A 17,416-nucleotide genomic window follows, 5' to 3' on the forward strand; every position below is an offset into this window, starting at 1 on the left:
AGGTCTTTGTCTATAAATGCTTAAATTTGAGCAAGGAATACACCAGACAGATCATAATAATTAGCTCTGAATAAGGTGGATTACAGGTGATTTTTAGTTTCCTATTTTCTTTCACATTTTTATATTTTCTCCAGTGAACGTATGGTTCTAGGTACTTTTGCCGCAAACATTATTTTTGCCTCATAACTAATTGGCCATTTTGCAGTAGAACATAAAATAACAAAAAACAAAAATAGCAAAAAAACCCAAGAGGGGCATAAAAAAAGACAGTGAAATGTGACAAATGAATAACTAAATTAAAAAGACTTTATTGTGAAATACAAAATATTTGAGTATATTAAAAATGTGTGTAGACCATGGCAATACTGCTCAAATAACTGGTTGTATCTCATGTCAACCGTGGTGTGCATCAAACTAAGAAACCATCTCTCAGGGCAAATCGTCGGCTTAAGGCCACCAACCTGGTCCTAACGGGAAGAACTGCTACCACATTTTGACCAGTTGAAACCAAACCATCAAACCAAAAACTGCCAACCAGTTATTTTATCATTCACGGTAAAACTGCCTGACGGCCCATTGTTATGTGGCAAAGAAGTCCGCAGCGAAGCTGCTTACGGTGAAAATGTGGGTACGTGAACATACATTTACTTCAGGAGAAAAGTGTGACTCAGAAGTAAATAAATGATAGCGTTTTCCTCTCTCCCCATTTTAGAATATGAGTTCACCAAAGGGCGTAACTTTTAAGGCAGAAGTCTAAAGTCTAGGATACTCATCCCCTTTTCACTGATAATTCAAAATAAGGAATTCATAACAAACTTGCATAATGTTAAGTATTATCATTCTTTTAGGCACTCTCGCAACGACACAGGAATGATTATGCTCTTCCAAGGAGGAAGGGAAGGAGGAAAGAGAAAACGAGATGTGCGACACTGCGGGTTAACCCGGCCCCGGGGGCTCCGACACGGGAGGCCTGACGGAAGCCCAAGGGCAGAGCTCTGGCAGATCCTGGGTCTACTTCCCGGACGAGGGAAAGGAGGCTGGGAGGAGCCGTCCCCAGGCCAAGACCACCAGCGCTGCTGACAGTGTTTGCACCGGCTTTCAACCCACGTCAGGGTCCATGTGCCACTTTTACCATGTGATTGACGGCTTGATGTCAGCTTTCGCTTTTAACCGCCAGCTTGTCTTGCGGAGCTTCCTGCTCTGCGAGCCAGGAGGTAAATTAAGCATCAGCAGAATTCCCCCAGGATACTCAGTATTGGCGGGGATTAACATCCACAGTTGTCAACGCGGACGTGGGGTGAAGGCCCCGTCCTTCCCCTCCCCCCAGGACCCTGAGCCACAGCAGAGCGCCTCCCCTGTCCGTGGCGCGTCTTCCCGCCTCTCCTGGTTCACACTCCCTGCCCTGCCCCAAGCCCGGGAAGGAATGCCATGATCCGCTTCAGTGCGCCTTCCCTAGGAATCTTTTCTCATTAATTCTGCACTGATTTGGGTTTTTCATGATCTCAGTGACAGAGTCAGAAGAAACCACCAGTGAAGTATCAGATTATTTCAAAACCACGAGGCTGCTGAATGTCTGGACCCTAAGCAGGGCTTGTCCTTACTTGCCTGGCACACAGTTTACACGACAGAAACGTTACGATCAGGAGTCAGGTAGGCTCTGAGGCTGCACCAGGAAATAAACGTCCCCGCAGCACAGACGTGACCCCCACTACCTCCTGGTGACTGGCCTACAGAGCGAAATTCTAAGCTGAGTGTTCCTGGGCTTCAGGTCTCTTCTGCTTGGGCCAAATATCCAATACATTTTAATTCCTTACACCGCCCGGGACAGGAAGCATTTACGCAAGCTTATAAATCATACAGATGTAGGCCCGGTATCCTTAGAACCTCGGCGAAGTCTCTCAGAGAAGTAACTGTAGTCGTATAAATCCCAAATGACTCTAGCTTTCCCTCCCCAAACTGAGTTTTCCCACCTTTCTTTCTGAGACTCACTAACCTTCGCTGCAGCACTAAGTCTGGCATCTAGGAGATGGGTCCTTTCAACACCCCAGGGGCCCCCGATGGACCCGCCGTCCACTCCCTGAACACACTGGACATTCTCTGGGTGGGCACAGGGGATTCCGAGTGGTGGTGAACAGATCGGAACGCAGATTTCTCTGGCTTTCTGCTTCACCACAAACCAGTCAAAGCCTGCTGGTTTTGTTTGTTGTTTTACTTTTCTGGGTGTCAGTCACTATTACAAATGTGTTTTTAAACGTACACCTGTGATATCCTAAATAAAAACAGCTATGAGTAGCAGCACTGGCCCATGGATGTAGGAAGTAAGTAAATCAAATATATAGCGAAATGGAAGGCACGTGAAATCAATCAGGGACCTGACTTAATATGGCACTGCACATTTTCTGATCTTTTTTTTTTTTTTTTACCACCTAAAGACTCTGACAAGTGGATGGATACTTTGTCACCTGATGAGAGATGGTGGGAATGGAGAGAAGTCGATTGAAACTTCCACTTGCAGGGTATTAATATGTCAAAGTACCAACAGCATGGTTCAAATTTTTTTTTCAAAAATGTTATCAAGTAATGTTGCATGCTCCACTTAGTAATTTAAATTTGATTCGAATTTCATCACTGCATATATGAGGCAATTTAAAATTTTAAGCCCATGCCAACCAAGGAAAATCTGCAGTCCTTTGGCAGAAAGGAATCTCCTACAAGAAAACCAAATCTCTAATGTTACTTCCATTCCAAGTCAATAGTTCACAAGATGAAACAGCTTCTTAGAGCATCTTGTTAAAAAAAGTGAGGCATGTAAGAGTTGTGGGGAGAGGGTGCACAGCAGTAATAGAAAGAGCAAAAAGGTTAAAAAAAAAAAAGAGAGAGAGAAAGGTTCATTTCATTGTCTCTATTTTTTTTTTTTTTTTCGGTACGCGGGCTTCTCACTGCTGTGACCTCTCCCGTTGCGGAGCCCAGGCTCTGGACGCGCAGGCTCAGCGGCCATGGCTCACGGGCCCAGCCGCTCCGCGGCATGTGGGATCTTCCCGGACCAGGACACGAACCCGCGTCCCCTGCATCGGCAGGCGGACTCTCAACCACTGCGCCACCAGGGAAGCCCGTTTGTCTCTAGTTTTAAAAATGAAATTTTATTTTTTTCATTAGCACTGACTCATCACAAGAGTTATGGGTAGAACAGAGGACTGTGAAGGTTCAGTTATCTTTAATTTAAAAGAATTGGGTATTTTCAGAAAATGCAACCTCTGTGTGTTAAAAAAAATTCTGAGTAAGCTGCTGGCCTCACCATTCAGAGGCAACATGCTGGGTGCCCAAATGGTAGGCTGGATTTTTCTAGCTACTCTGTGGTCAATAAAATATATGACTGACATTTTTAACCTTGAAAGAATTATTCTCACATTTGGCACCCACTGGGACCCAAAGACACGGACCAACCACTCCATAAATGTCTCATAACCAGAGAAGGAAATCCCCTGTCCCAAGGGAGGAAAAAGTAGTTGAACAGATTTCAGTTTTCATGAAGAACTGAAAAAACTGTAGAAAAGGTATGGCAATTCATTAGGAAACAAAAATACTGAACAAATACAAATATATTACCTTTGCTGTTACCTTAAGTTTGCTTTTCTGTAATATTAAAAATCATCTATTCCTTAACTGTCACAACAATTTCCTTTTGGCTACTCTTTCTGCATTGTATCTATCCTTCTAAGCCATAAATCACTACACAAGAGATGTTTGCTTTCAAACACAAGTACCTGTTATTTAAGTTAAAGAAGGAGATGCAAATCAGAACACAGGTTACAAGCCACTCACTTTATCTTCAGGAAGTGATTTTTGCCAACACAGAACAAAGATTTTAGCATTTACTTTTCTCTTAGTGTTACCAGTTAACTGAGCAGAGATCAAGGATGACAACTGCCTCTTAGGAAACAGGACTGTACACCGTGAAACTATTTATTAGACTCTGGCTGCAATTTTCTTCCATTCAGTCACAGGTACAGGCTGGCACTCTTCCTGCGGCAGTAACTCATGGAAAGGAAAATGAAACCACGTTCATTAAAGCCTTCCTCAGATTTCAAAGGGGACGCTGGAGAGAGAATCTGAGAATACCCGTGTAGAACACACGTCCTCTGACCCATACTTCAGGCCACGCCAGCACTTCTTTTCTCAAGCTGGGAAGCAAGCAGGACCTGGGGAAAGCCTGGCACTTGGGGCTCTATCATCTTTGCAGGTTTGATGTCGCTCTTCAAAGTTTTCGAGGTTAACAACTGTGCTTACGTGTGCTCTACATTTATTTTAAAATAGAAGTTATATGTGCCATGGTTTGGAGTCTAAATGCTAATTACAAAAAGAAGAGTAAGAGTTATCTCAATTTCACACAGAAAATGTATTCCTTTAAAATACCAAGGTACTTGGAAATCATCCTCTTTTAGCACATTTTTAGAATAGAGAATTTTAGAAAACTATTTGCTAAAAGTATTTTTCTCTTGACTACCCACTAAGATCTCCCTGGACTGTAAGCAAATTTATTTTAATTGGCCACCACAATGGAAACACTCTCCTGCAAACTTTTTTTTTTTAATTTAATTTTTATTTTCTTTGGCTGCACTGGGTCTTCTCTAGTTGCGGCGAGCGGGGGCTACTCTTCATTGCGGTGCGTGGGCTTCTCATTGCGGTGGCTTCTCTCGTTGCAGAGCACGGGCTCTAGGTGTGTAGACTTCAGTAGTTGCAGCACACGGGCTCAGTAGTTGCGGCACGTGGGCTCAGTAGTTGCAGTGCATGGGCTCAGTAGTGTGGCTCGCAGGCTCTAGAGCACAGGCTCAGTAGTTGTGGCACACAGGCTTAGTTGCTCCGGGCATGTGGGATCTTCCCGGACCAGGGCTCAAACCCGTGTCCCCTGCATTAGCAGGCGGATTCTTAACCACTGCGCCACCAGGGAAGTCCCCCGCAGCATTCTTTTATAAATACTGGACTTTGAATTTCCCCGAGTCCATCAAGCAGAGCAAGTTAATGAAACTGCATGCCTATATTTCCCCATTCTATCAATCCTTTCCTTAAATGCTAAAATGTAATTATATATTTTAAGTGATCAAAACTTCCAATCTTGACAGTGATCTTTTAGCTTAAAAAACTAAACCCTCTACCTGAGTAGAAAAATCTGCATGTGTAAATTAATGAGATTTCAGTCATTTCCATTCCATTACTCTAAAAAGCACTTTGTAGTCATTTGTTCTGTATAATTGAGAGCTTATTTGCCGAAAAATCTAATGGATTTTTTATTTCATTTTAAACACCCTAGCAAGAGTTAGCAGATTTTTGAATAGGGGGTTTTAAACACTTTCTTTTAAAAGAAAAGATGTAAAATCCTACACATTGTCAAGGTAACAAATACTAAGACTTAGGACTTACATGGGACACCTTGCTGTACTAGAGACAAAAAGGCTAATTCTGTCAGATTAGTTAAATTTTAAGAAGTATGATGATCAAATTGTCTAATAAGAATTGCATGGTAAAATATTAAATTGCAAGATGAAATATTGGGGGAAAGGGGTTGGATTTAAATCACCCCAAGTAAGCAGAATTAAAACTTATACCTAAGAAGCCAAGAATTGTAGAAAATGTCTAAGACAAGTTTTCAAATGGCTGTATACAGTCAACCTTTGATTTCTCAGGTACACGGGCCATTACTGACCAACAACTCCAGTCCAGTATAATATATCGCAGGGTAAATTTTTCTAGGCAAATATTTCTCATCACAAACATATTTTTCTTAGCAGCATTAAACAGTCAAGCAAACAAAAATATCTTAATTGACTTAAACCCACTTTCCTAAGTCTTTTTTTTTTTTTTTTTTTTTTTTTTGCAGTACACGGGCCTCTCACTGTTGTGGCCTCTCCTGTTGCGGAGCACAGGCTCCGGACGTGCAGGCTCAGTGGCCATGGCTCACAGGCCCAGCCGCTCCACGGCATGTGGGATCCTCCCAGACTGGGGCACAAACCCGTGTCCCGTGCATCGGCAGGCAGATTCTCAACCACTGCGCCACCAGGGAAGCCCCCTAAGTCATTTTTGAAACGTTTATACAAGTGCCTAATGAACCATAAATCTAAGTAGCAGTGGAATCTCCCTTCTGATTTTCTGTATCTGGACATCTTTATCCAGGTATCTTTGATATATTCTGGCAAAATGAGGCTCACATGACTCACTTAAGTATATGGATCACTTTGGTTTCTGCTGGGGTTACGAGGGAACTATTTTTCCAATAAGAGATGTTAATAATATGTATATGAAATATTTACTTTAAATTCAGCAGAATAAAATTGTTTGAAGTACTATAGTAAATGCTGACAAATGAAGAACCTCTAGAGCACATTCAAATAGCATGACCAGGGACTTTGTTAACATACTGTTGTAACTTATTCTATTTTTTTTTTCTGTTTAGCCTTTCTAAAGAATTTATCAAAAAAGTTCTCACAGAAGCATAAAGGTATTGCGTTCATGTTACGATATCACTTCTCAACAAGTGTAATTCTTAAAATTCTGTAAAACTCTCCAGAAGTGTCTCTTATCCTGCACTAAGAACCTGAGTCTACTGTTTCACTTCAGTAGCTGGACTCAGTAGCTGGGTTGGTTCGAAATGAAGGGTTCCAGCTGGAAGAGTCAGACATTCACACCCTTGTGAAGCTACTTGCAAGCCTTGCTCACACTCATCAGAGCATCTTCTCACAGGGTTTTCTTCTTCTTCTGGTATTTTTATCAAAAGGGAAAATCAAGAGTCAAAGGATAATTACAGACAATCTCATAAATAAAAATGCTGGCACGCCCACCATCTCATAAGAGTGAAAAAAAGGTTTGGCAATTTCTCACTTAATGTTTCTTTAAGACATCCTTACTCTTTAAATACCAACTCTTTTTATAAGGTGTACACATTACCAGTGAATACCTCAATCCTAAAGCACCTTATAAAATAGTTTATAAAGATAAGAAGTACAGATGCTAAAATTACGTGTAAGCCGGATAATCGCTGACCATGTAGTTTCCTACTGAGGAGAGCAGCATCCTCCTGAGGCCCAAATGTATTCTTAAACCCAGGGACTCAATAAAAGATTAAAGATGGGGAAAAAAAGAGATGAGGTCATCTCTGCAATTCTATTCTCATACAGAACTGCTCCCAATAGTATGTGATTTAATTTTAATTCATCCAGTTTAAAACATCCTTGGTAATAACATATTCCAATTGCTTGGCATGGAAGCTTCTTAGCAGGCTCGTTGGTATTGATATAATACTGCAGCTAATTGTACCTTCTAAACTTCGGAAACCAGGCTGTTGTACAGCAATTCTACAAACCTAATTAGATAATGCAAAGCTAAGGTTTTCCTCAAGTTTCAGTGTAGCCGTTCTTACACTCAGTGAGCTGGATCAGGCTTCCCTACTGGCATGTTTAAAAGCTTCTCGGGAGCCACACTTTAAAACACTACAAAGGCCGGGGAGCCCAGAAGGGAATTTATAATGGAACAAAAATGAGAACATTTCTCATTTTGAAATATTCAGGATTCTTACCAAATGAAGCAACTGCAAGTTACTTCTCCCCTCTCCAAAAAAGACTGAAGCCCTGGGTAAGCGCAGTTCAACTTGTCTCAGGGTTGCTTTGGGGATCATAGCACTGAACCAGAATTAAACCGTAGACCTCATTTCAAAAAACTAACATCACTGAAATGCTGAGCCTACAGTTTTGCTACTGTTTCTTCCTTTAGTTACACATCAGCCAAATTAATGTATTATTACAAACTAAAAATTGCCTAATAGTCTCAGGATAAAATTCCATTCCCAACTTCAAATATTAAAATGTTGTTCTAATCGCAGCTTTCCAAGTTACCTGGATTTCAGACTAAAAGAATGCCCCAAATGCCTAATATGTATCATCATATTTTAATACAATGTGTATATATAGTCTACATTATCAAAATTACATGACCGTGGTTCAGCTTAAAACATATGGACCCATGTGTCTCTATACGCACACGGGGTGGGGGTGAGAGGCCTAATTAAGGAAGAACAGAGATGACCCCAAACGTGGGGCAAGTCCTCTTCGGTACTCAGGCTCTCTAATAAAACCCCTTCTCGATCTGTAGTTTTCCCCTAGGGAAGATGAGTGTTCACCACTTGAACTTCTTTTTTTTACCTGAGCCAATGTTCCTGGGCGTCACATTTAGCGAGATGCGCCGCAGGCCCTCCTCTACCCCAGGTGCCGGGGGTGGCGCAGCGGCAGGTGTTCCTGCTTCCGCGGCCGCTCGCTACACCCTTCATTCTCGTCAGTTCTTGCTCAAATGCTGCAGCACTTGGAAGTGCTGGTGGTCGGGCAAGACTCTCCAAGTCATCTGACTCCTGCCTGAGCCCTCTTTCATCTTTCCTGCTCCCGGCATTTCCCCCGTTCCTCTTTCATGTCCACGTTTTCCTCCTCCGTCCACGCCCTAAGCTACCACTCCAGTCCCCAGGCCCCAGACTGGAGCTGGGCTCCTGCCCGGGAGCTCACATTTTGCATCCAGCTCTGATGCCCGTTCTGGGCTCCATCTACCCAGCAGACACCTCCACTCCACTGACCTGTGGCCTGTAAGCACTTTATGCCCAAACCGCACAAGTGTTCTGTCTTATGGACCCCAACTCTACTTGTGCTCTAGACCAGCACTTCGCAAAGTCTGGTTCCTGGACCAGCAGCAGCATCACCTGGGAACAGTGAGCAGGGCAAATTCTCTGCCCCACCCCAGACCTCCTGAATCAGAAAGTGCGGGCAGGAGGCCAGATGACCCGGGTTTTAAGACACTCTCTGGGCGACTCTGATTCCTGCTCAAGGTTGAGAACTGCCGCTTCAGACGGTTCTGTTCCTTCTGAGGCATCAGCATCCTCCCTGCCCGTTCCCCCCGCACAGCGCCTCCTCCCACCAGCCACACCGCTAACTCTACCGTCATCATCTCTCTCTCCCCACATATTCATTTCCTTGGTCCCCCTCCTGGTTTAGGCTCAGCATGAACTACAGGGACATTCCTCTCCTCACGGACATCTGGCCTAGATCACTGCTCCCAGATCACTCCTCGGACCAGCCTGAGCCATTCACAGTACTCAGTGTTTCAGGGCTCAGACTCCGCTTCTCTCGCCGAGCTCTCTTCCATCCCCCCGGGCCCCGACCCACTCTTCTAGCCACCATTCCCCAGGGTCTGCCGCGACCTTTCCTGCTTCTGCGTGCCCAGGCCCTGTCCCCGCGCTCACCCTCCGACCTGCCCTCCTGGGGACTGCTCTGACTGCACCCCACCCCGTGGCGGGATGCTGCTTTCCCTGTGACCCGGGGACCCAGTAGCTAGTATGACCCTCCTCTCACCCCCTGCAACTGTCATCCGTGAGTCCGGCCCACAAACCTGTGGCCAAAAGGTAATTACTCGTGTTGTTTATCTAGGACAATGCCTGGTGCGATGACCACGTAATTCATCACCCAACCCAGAGCATCGCCTGCCGACACCTGCCAGCTCATCAAGCAGTGCCGTCCCTCCAGACGCACCCAGCTCCCACCACCACCGAGCCGGCCTTCTTTCTACTTCTCACGCATTCCGGCCTCCTCCACCCTCTCGGCAGCCCTCCCTGTCCCCTCGGCCGGCGAGGCTCTTCCCTGAGAGCTACATCCGGGACTCAGCTCAGCCATCCCCTTCCCCGCCTCCCCGCGGGGTCCTGGGCCGCTTCCCCTCCGCTCATCTCCCACCGCCTCACATGCTTCTCTATGTGAAATGACCTCTCCAGCGTCTCTGCGGGCCCCTTCAGTGGTGTCTCCACGAGCTCATCTGTGTTGTTAAAATCTGCGGGAGGGGCCTCCCTGGTGGCGCAGTGGTTGAGAGTCCGCCTGCCGATGCAGGGGATACGGGTTCGTGCCCCGGTCTGGGAGGATCCCATATGCCGTGGAGCGGCTGGGCCCGTGAGCCATGGCTGCTGAGCCTGCGCATCCGGAGCCTGTGCTCCGCAACGGGAGAGGCCACAACAGTGAGAGGCCCGCGTACCACAAAAAAAAAAAAAAAAAAAAAAAAAAAAAAAAAAAAAAATCTGCGGGAGGTCAGAGGGCACAGCAGTAGCCAGGACACCTGAGACTGACTGTGTAAATGACCTTGGGCAGGGTTCAAGGCTCTGTAACCCAGTGAGGATGACATCAGACTGCATGAGAGGGTTATGGCTACAATTAACAGCACACACGCAGAATGCTGACCTGGCACAGAGGACTCACACATGTGATCTGTTATCACAGCGTCTTTTTACTACTTTATAGTACCTCCAATGTCTAGAGCAGTAGATGGTACTTCATAGACAACAGGTGTTTGAAATCCTTGACTCAGGGCATCAGCGGCTGAAGGTCACCACCCCCCAACTCCATTTCAAAAGCTTCCAAAAAGCTGCTCTTACTGCTCAACCCAGTTCCTCAGCCTGCCATTCAATACCTTCAAAATAGGGGCCCAGGGGCTTCCCTGGTGGCGCAGTGGTTGAAAGTCCGCCTGCCGATGCAGGGGACGCGGGTTCATGCCCCGGTCCGGGAGGATCCCACATGCCGCAGAGCAGCTGGGCCCGTGAGCCGTGGACGCTGAGCCTGCGCGTCTGGAGCCTGCGCTCCGCAACGGGAGAGGCCACGACAGTGAGAGGCCCGCGTACCGCAAAAAAAAAAAAAAAAAAAAAAAAAGGGGGGGCCCAACTAACTTTTCCAACCTCCAGTTCCACCACTTGTCACCAGTAAAACCGGCCTTCCCTCTGGTCTCACCATATTCCTACCATCTGGAACCCTGTCGGAACCCCACCAATGCTCCAGGTGGTGCCGGGCTCTGGCCTCCGAGCATCCACCTCCTGCAGCTGGGGAGGAACCTCTGGGTGGCGGTGACGCCCTCCCGTGTGAGAGGAGACGGAGCCTGTGTCCTCAACACCCCTGCATCCCCAGCGCCAGCCCGGTACCTCCAGTTTCCTCAATTCACTGTTTAGAGCAGGTGGAAGGCTGGAGGCTGGGAGGTGTGGTAACAAGGCCTAATTCCCGAATGACTATTCTTATGGACCAACACCTTCTGTGTGGTTAGCAGGTCATGACCTGAGTAGCATCTTCCTTACGCCAAAGCGTTCTACTTCCTCTACTGCATAGCCTCTCCGACGATGGTGCTTAGTAAACAAAGGATATTCGAAATGTCTGTTGAGTGAATGACTGCCATGTTTACAGAACAAATACATCTCCCAATTCTCACAGAATTCTGTCCACATTGTTAACACATATTCTACCTTCTCACCCTTCCCTCTTCCACCACACAAACTCCAACCATAAAATCATTCCTTTCATAGCCTCAGGCTGTGGCCGTTCTATTCTAGAAATTTTAAATTCTTGATTTCACTGCTTTCCTTCTGCTGTCAGATTGTACATTCATTCTTCAGGGATGAAAATTAGAATCTAAAATATGAGCAAAGGCAACAGTCGAGGTTGGAGCTGAATAATCACAACCATGTTCCAATATTCAACAGCTGTTCAAATCTTCCTGACCAACCTTCTTTTAACAAGTCAAGTTAGAAGTTACAAATATTCTGTTTACAGATGGCCCAAGCTCAGAATTGTGACGTTCATTCACGATGCGTTCCTTTCTTTCTCCCGACCTCTAATTCACTATTAACAAATCGAAGCCCACACCTTATCTCCCATTCCATGCAGCCGGCCCCATCACAAAAATAGTTACCCAGATTCAACAGCTCAACAGTTTCCATTCTTTTTTTTTTACTAATAATCATGCACTCCCTGAATGGCTATTCTAAGCCTTCACCACCCGCTAAGGAAACGTCCTGTGACAGTTCCCATAGCGAGGTTTCCTTACCCAGCTACCAGAGTAAGGATGGGTCAGGAACCCAGGCCATGTGGGTGCTGCATCCTTTTTTCAACTAGGATGTGAAACTAGTCCCTTTAGAACAGGGACTTTTCCTTGAGACCGTCTTGGTATTCTCAGCGGGGGAAGGGGGGTGGTAGTAACAGGATTGATGCCTGACCTTCCAACACTGGACGGGAAACACTTCCACAGAATCGACAGATAACGCAATTCTTAGGAATGTTTGCATTTCCAGGGTGTAATGAGTGCTTCAGCACCATGGAAGACAAGGGAGAAATTCCATGAGCAGGAAACAGGCATTCCGCCTCCCAAGGACTCAGTGCTTCGCAGGTACCTTTAAGCATTGCAGGTACCTTTAAGAAACCGGAAAGCTTCTGATTCTCAGCCGCCCAGAAGAATGCACGTGTATGCAAAACTCAGCATTAATTTCAGGAGGCCTATGGAGCCCAAATTTCTTAGACTTGGTAATAAGGGAGTTTTTAACTGCAAGGGTGGGGGAGGAGAGCAAAATGGAATGAAAGCTAATCCCAGGGCATTTCACTTGGGGAACTGAAACAACAGTGACCTCTTAAGACACTACATTTCTTCTAAGCGATAGCTCCATCCCTAATAAACAAGCTTCCATTTGAAACAGAAATCTCATGGTCAAGGGCAGAGCTTTTCTGGTTGCAGCCGATGATCGCTGAGATAAAAGGCTTTGTTAAGGTAGAACCTGACTGACTGGATGATCAATTCAGTCACAGCCTCATTAAGCAATGTTCCTTCCCACTGGTCTTAGCTTATCACATAAAACCTCTCCATCTAGCAATGGTTCTTGAATTAGTCCTACTATGGATGCTCTGAGCCTACGTGGCATGAATAGTTTGAGTCAAGTAACATTTGCACCTAGAGAGAGCCGCCAGTTTACATGCAGCTTCTCACAAGTACTGAATTTGCTATTAAAGAGCCACTGAAGGTCTTTCAACGTCTCCATTCCAGACCCTTATTTTCAGAGGCTAATGATTCAACGCTAAACACTCAGCGCCGAAAGCCGGGAGAAATGGTCTGGGGGATACTATCATTTATTAATTAAAGGAACTGTCTACGCTTTGCAAGTGCTAAACAGATGCTTTTAATAAATGCTGACCTTAAAATATTCAGAGGACAAAGCCTAAGATGATAAGCCTTCCCATTATAACCATACAACAGAACAGCAGAACGTATGGATTTTGTCTTCAGAACCTTCCATGTAATAAACAACCTGTCATCCTCCTACCGCCTACCGGGTGCCTCTGGACACCTTCCTTCTCCTTCACTCCCACATGCAGACACCGAGTCCTGGTGCCTCTGCATCTTTGTTTAATAGCTCTTGAATCAACTGACTTTGCTCTCCTTCCACCGTCACCCTGCCAATGCCATCAACATCACGTTCCACCTGGGCTATCATAACCTCTAACAGGATTCCTATCTGCTCCTGCTCTAAACCAATTCAGCTACAGTGGTCTTTTCAAAGCACAAATCTCAGCCCACCTCTCCCCTATTTAAAGATCCTTTGACGAGCTCCATCCTTGGAGTTAATGGCTGCTCTAAAGACCTGATTCCTGGCGTGGTCTCTCTGAACCCTCGCCCTCCACCTTCTAATTATGCTGGCCTTCATCCACTTCCTCAGCTCACCAGGCTACCTCCTACCTCAGGACCTTTGCACATACTTCTCCCTCTCAGGGGTGTCCCCTCCCCCCCATACCCAGATCAACAATGACTCTTCTTCAAATCTTCAGATTTCAACTCAAAAGCCATTTCCTCAGGTAAGGCTTTTATGACCAAGTTCCTCCATTTTCTTACCCCCTGTGGGGTTTCTTTTCCATAGCATGTGGTGGCACAATTTTTATTTACAGGTTTTTGAAATCTTGATTGATGTGAGTTTTGACCCACTAGCCTACAAGATCCATGAGTTTAGGAGCAAGGCGTACTTCCTTAACAACTAGCACCAGCACATGGGAGGTACTCAAAAATGTTTGTTGAATAAGTCAAATCGTATACAACAGAGTACAATTTGAACGGTAAGATCACTTTTCACATCATTCACATCAGAGAAACAGCAAGAGGCCCAGAGACGGGAAAACGAAAAGAAACGTGTTCCTCTTGTCTTGACCACAGGTGACGCATTTTGCTGGGCAGATCTAAAGGAGGAAGTAGTCCAGGGGAAAAAAAAGCACCAGGCTACGGCGGACTTTTGCGCTTGAACACTGAAAGTATGAGGCAAAAAGCTGCACAGGGTGGACCCACCAGGACCAGCTTGCTAGAATAGAAGCATAACCTGTATTTGGTAAATGGGATTGTCCTAGACTATCTCAGGCCATTTATCAGAATCCAAAAAAGCCCTATACAAATTGGATTAGTGTTAAGGAGAGGCAGGTGTTTCACAGTGGGTGGAGTATGTGTAATCATAATCAGAGTCAGAATTTTCCCGAAAGGAGATGTCCTTCTACGGCTGTATTTCAGAAACATTTAGGTTAGCTTTTATTAAAGGGAGGCAATAGTCCCTTATTTATGCTCTTATGATTTATAAGCTATACCTTAACTTGCTTAGTTAATATTTACCCGCAAACTTAATAAACGGGTTTGGCTCTCCACATACATAAAGCATTCTTCTTAATGTTAATTGTTTGAAAGTCTTAAAAAGCTAGCTTCAGTCTTTGGCAAATGACAGAAATTACCCTGGACCCACCGACAAACTTTATCCAATAAGTTGGACCAAAAATCACATTATAACCACCTCCTACAGCTATTAAATGAGCTCATGGCTCAGTACTTGTACCAGCACTAATATAATATTTCAGAGGAAATAGGCATTGGGGCTGACGCTCCACCACCCCTTTAGAAGACTTGTTATCTGAACTCCAGCAGGACATTCTGAATATGGCTAGTTGTCACTCTTTCCTCAATTTCTTCCCCCAGGAAATGGCATCTTTACGTCTTTGTTAGCTCTCGGTAAAAGGCCATTTGATCACAAATGCTTTCAAACAACTGCAATATTCAGTCGTCCTTTCTCAATAAGTCATCCTGAAGCAAAATCATAAAGAGATCACCATCAGACCATGAGAGCTGAGGGACTTAAAACCACAAACACATTCGAAAGGAAAACTGGATACTTTTTATTACCATTAACTTAGATGACTTAGAAGGGAATCCACCCCAGACGTTATAAAGAGATCCCAGTGCCGTTGTGTCTTCAAATACACACTAAAACTTCCGAGTAAATCTCAAGAGTAAACCTTCCCTCATCACAGGGGCAGGAGCAGATAAGGAAATCTCTTCCTACGATTCTTAGTGTTGAAAGGACGCCTTCTCCCTCTACTTCCAGACGCTAACTTTCCAAAAGGAAAGTTAATAAAGGCGACCCCTCGGGATGCAATGCAGACGCTGTTTGCACAAGGCGCTGGAAGCGGCACAGCTCCCCGGCCCCCGAGGCCCCGGCTCCCGCGTCCCAGGGGAAGGAGGGGCGCGGCCGTAACGGCGGGCAGGTCGGGCCGGGGGCGCGGCCGGGTCAGCGGGGCCGCAGCCCGGCGTCCGGTCACGCACATCCCGGGGAGCCGACGGAGCCCCACCGACCGCGAGAGTCGGGCGGCGGACAGAGCGTCCGGAGGAGCCCTCGGCGCGCGCGGCGACCGCACAAGTTAGTTTGGCGGCCCCGCGGCCCGGCCGCAACCGGGGGAGGGGAGGGGAGGGGAGAGGAGAGGAGAGGCGGGCTCCGGCCCGACGGGGCGGCTTGGAGAGGGGGCTCCGGGGCGGGGGTCCGCAGGTGGGCGAGGGCGGCCGCCGGGAAGGGGAGGTGGGGAGCGGGATAGCGGGAGGGGAGGGAGGCCGGTCCTGGGCGAGGCCTCGGCCGCGCATCGCCTGTCTCTGCGCCGAAGCCGAGGGGGCGGCGCTCTCCGCGGAGCCGGGGGCGGGGCCGCGCGTTCCCACCCGGGCTGGCAGCCGGGGGCGCCCGAGACCGGGCGAAGGGGGGCGCCCGAGACCGGGCGAAGGGGGGCGCCCGGACCCAGGGGCCTGGTCCGCACCGGCGGTGGCGGCAGCCGCGGCCCCTCGCCTCCGTCAGGCATGCGCGCGCCACAGGCCGCAGCCCGGACCAGCCCCGCGTCCCCGGCCGCCGCCGCGGCGGTCCTGGCCCGGCCCTTCTCTCCTCCAGCCCGCGTTCCAGGTGCGGACGGCGGCCGCCGGTTCCAGGGACCGGACGCGGGGTTCGGGACCCCCACCCGCCTGCCGCGCCACCTGCGGAGCCCGCGCCCGACCCGCCGACCCCGCTCCCGCCAGCCGCGCGAACAAAACAAGTTGCAGGTCGCCGCCGCCGGAGGGGGCGGGCGGGTCACTCACCCTCATCCTGCTCAGCGGGCTCGGCTCGTCCGGCCGCGGGGATAGGGAGGACCAGAGGACCACCAGCCCCAGGAAGCTGCCCACCACCAGCAAACTGCGTAAGAGGAGCCCAATCTTCAGCCTCATCTTCCTCCGGCGGCGAGAGGCGCACAGCCGGGCGCAGCCGCCGCCACCGCTCTCCCCTCCCTCCTTCCCCCTCCGCGCTCGCCGCCTCCTCCTCCTCCCGCCCCCGCCGCCCGGCGGCCGCCCTCCCCGCCTCCGATCCGGAACTCCCCTCGCCTAGCGGGCCGCCCCACCCCCGCTCTCCCCTCCCTGCTCCGGCCTCTCCCGCCCCCACGCCCTCGCTGGGCGGCCCCCGGCCGGTCCGCAGCCCCTTCCCCGCCGCTGTCCACCCGACCCCCCCAGGTCCTGCTACCATGCGACTAACTTACACTCTCCCCAGGTCTGTCCTCAGCCTCGGCCCCACCGCTCAGCCCTTAAAGCTGCCCGGGTCCCCAACTTTTATTGTCCTTTGGGGCTGTAACTCCGGCCTTAACGCCGGCCCCCCGGCCCCCGCCGCGGGGCGGGCGGGAAGGAAACCAGGAAGTCGCGGCGGCCGTTGCTGCAGCTCCACGTGGCTGATTTATAGCTGGGAGGATTTTTCCTTATTGATTGTGCTCGCTTCTTCACAGGGCTCCTTAAGGAGCCGGATTTGTATCCGAAAGGCCCAGGTGTGATGTGCAAATATCACCGGACCCCAGGAGCTCTACTTGGAAAGCGGGTAGTACGTCGCTGTCTCTTGAGCTAATTAGAAGAAAGCCAACCTAGTGTGAATAAGCAATACCAACCTTGTTCAAGGGCTAAGTTTCTATTCCTAGGACCGAGGATTTCGGGGTTTGTAAAACAATACTCAAAAAAAAAAAAAAAATACTCCACCATCGTCGCCTCCTTCAGACCCGATTTTTGCCGCTTGATGGAGGTTCCTTGATTTCTCTTCTTCAAAAGCCTTTCTGCCTGAGACCTACATTACACAGGAAAGGGTATTGACAAATGTTTAGCCAGATGCCCTGGCCGGAGGAAATATTTGTGCCCATATCTCCCAACAAAGATGTCAGTCGCCTCTATTGCCAGGTGCCCGTGATTATGTTATCAGTGTGACCTCGTATCTGCCTAATTCAAGCTGAACAGAATGTTTAAT

General features: G+C 48.1%; 1 protein-coding gene across 4 annotated transcripts in view; it reads right to left on the bottom strand.

Moving 5' to 3' along the window:
• The window catches only part of GALNT7 (polypeptide N-acetylgalactosaminyltransferase 7), a gene marked incomplete at its 3' end in the record, with an annotated part of 116,526 nt that extends 100,111 nt beyond the window's left edge, over positions 1–16,415 (bottom strand). For all 4 annotated transcript variants that reach the window (XM_079707206.1, XM_079707205.1, XM_079707203.1 and 1 more), the window contains exon 1: positions 16,240–16,415. In XM_079707206.1, the coding sequence (XP_079563332.1) occupies positions 16,240–16,365 (126 nt within the window). In that variant the 5' untranslated portion in view covers positions 16,366–16,415. The remainder of the gene's footprint in view (positions 1–16,239) is intronic.
• Positions 16,416–17,416: the final 1,001 nt, after the last annotated feature.

Source organism: Hyperoodon ampullatus (assembly GCF_949752795.1).
Source record: "Hyperoodon ampullatus genome assembly, chromosome: 6".
NCBI classification, from domain to species: domain Eukaryota; kingdom Metazoa; phylum Chordata; class Mammalia; order Artiodactyla; family Ziphiidae; genus Hyperoodon; species Hyperoodon ampullatus.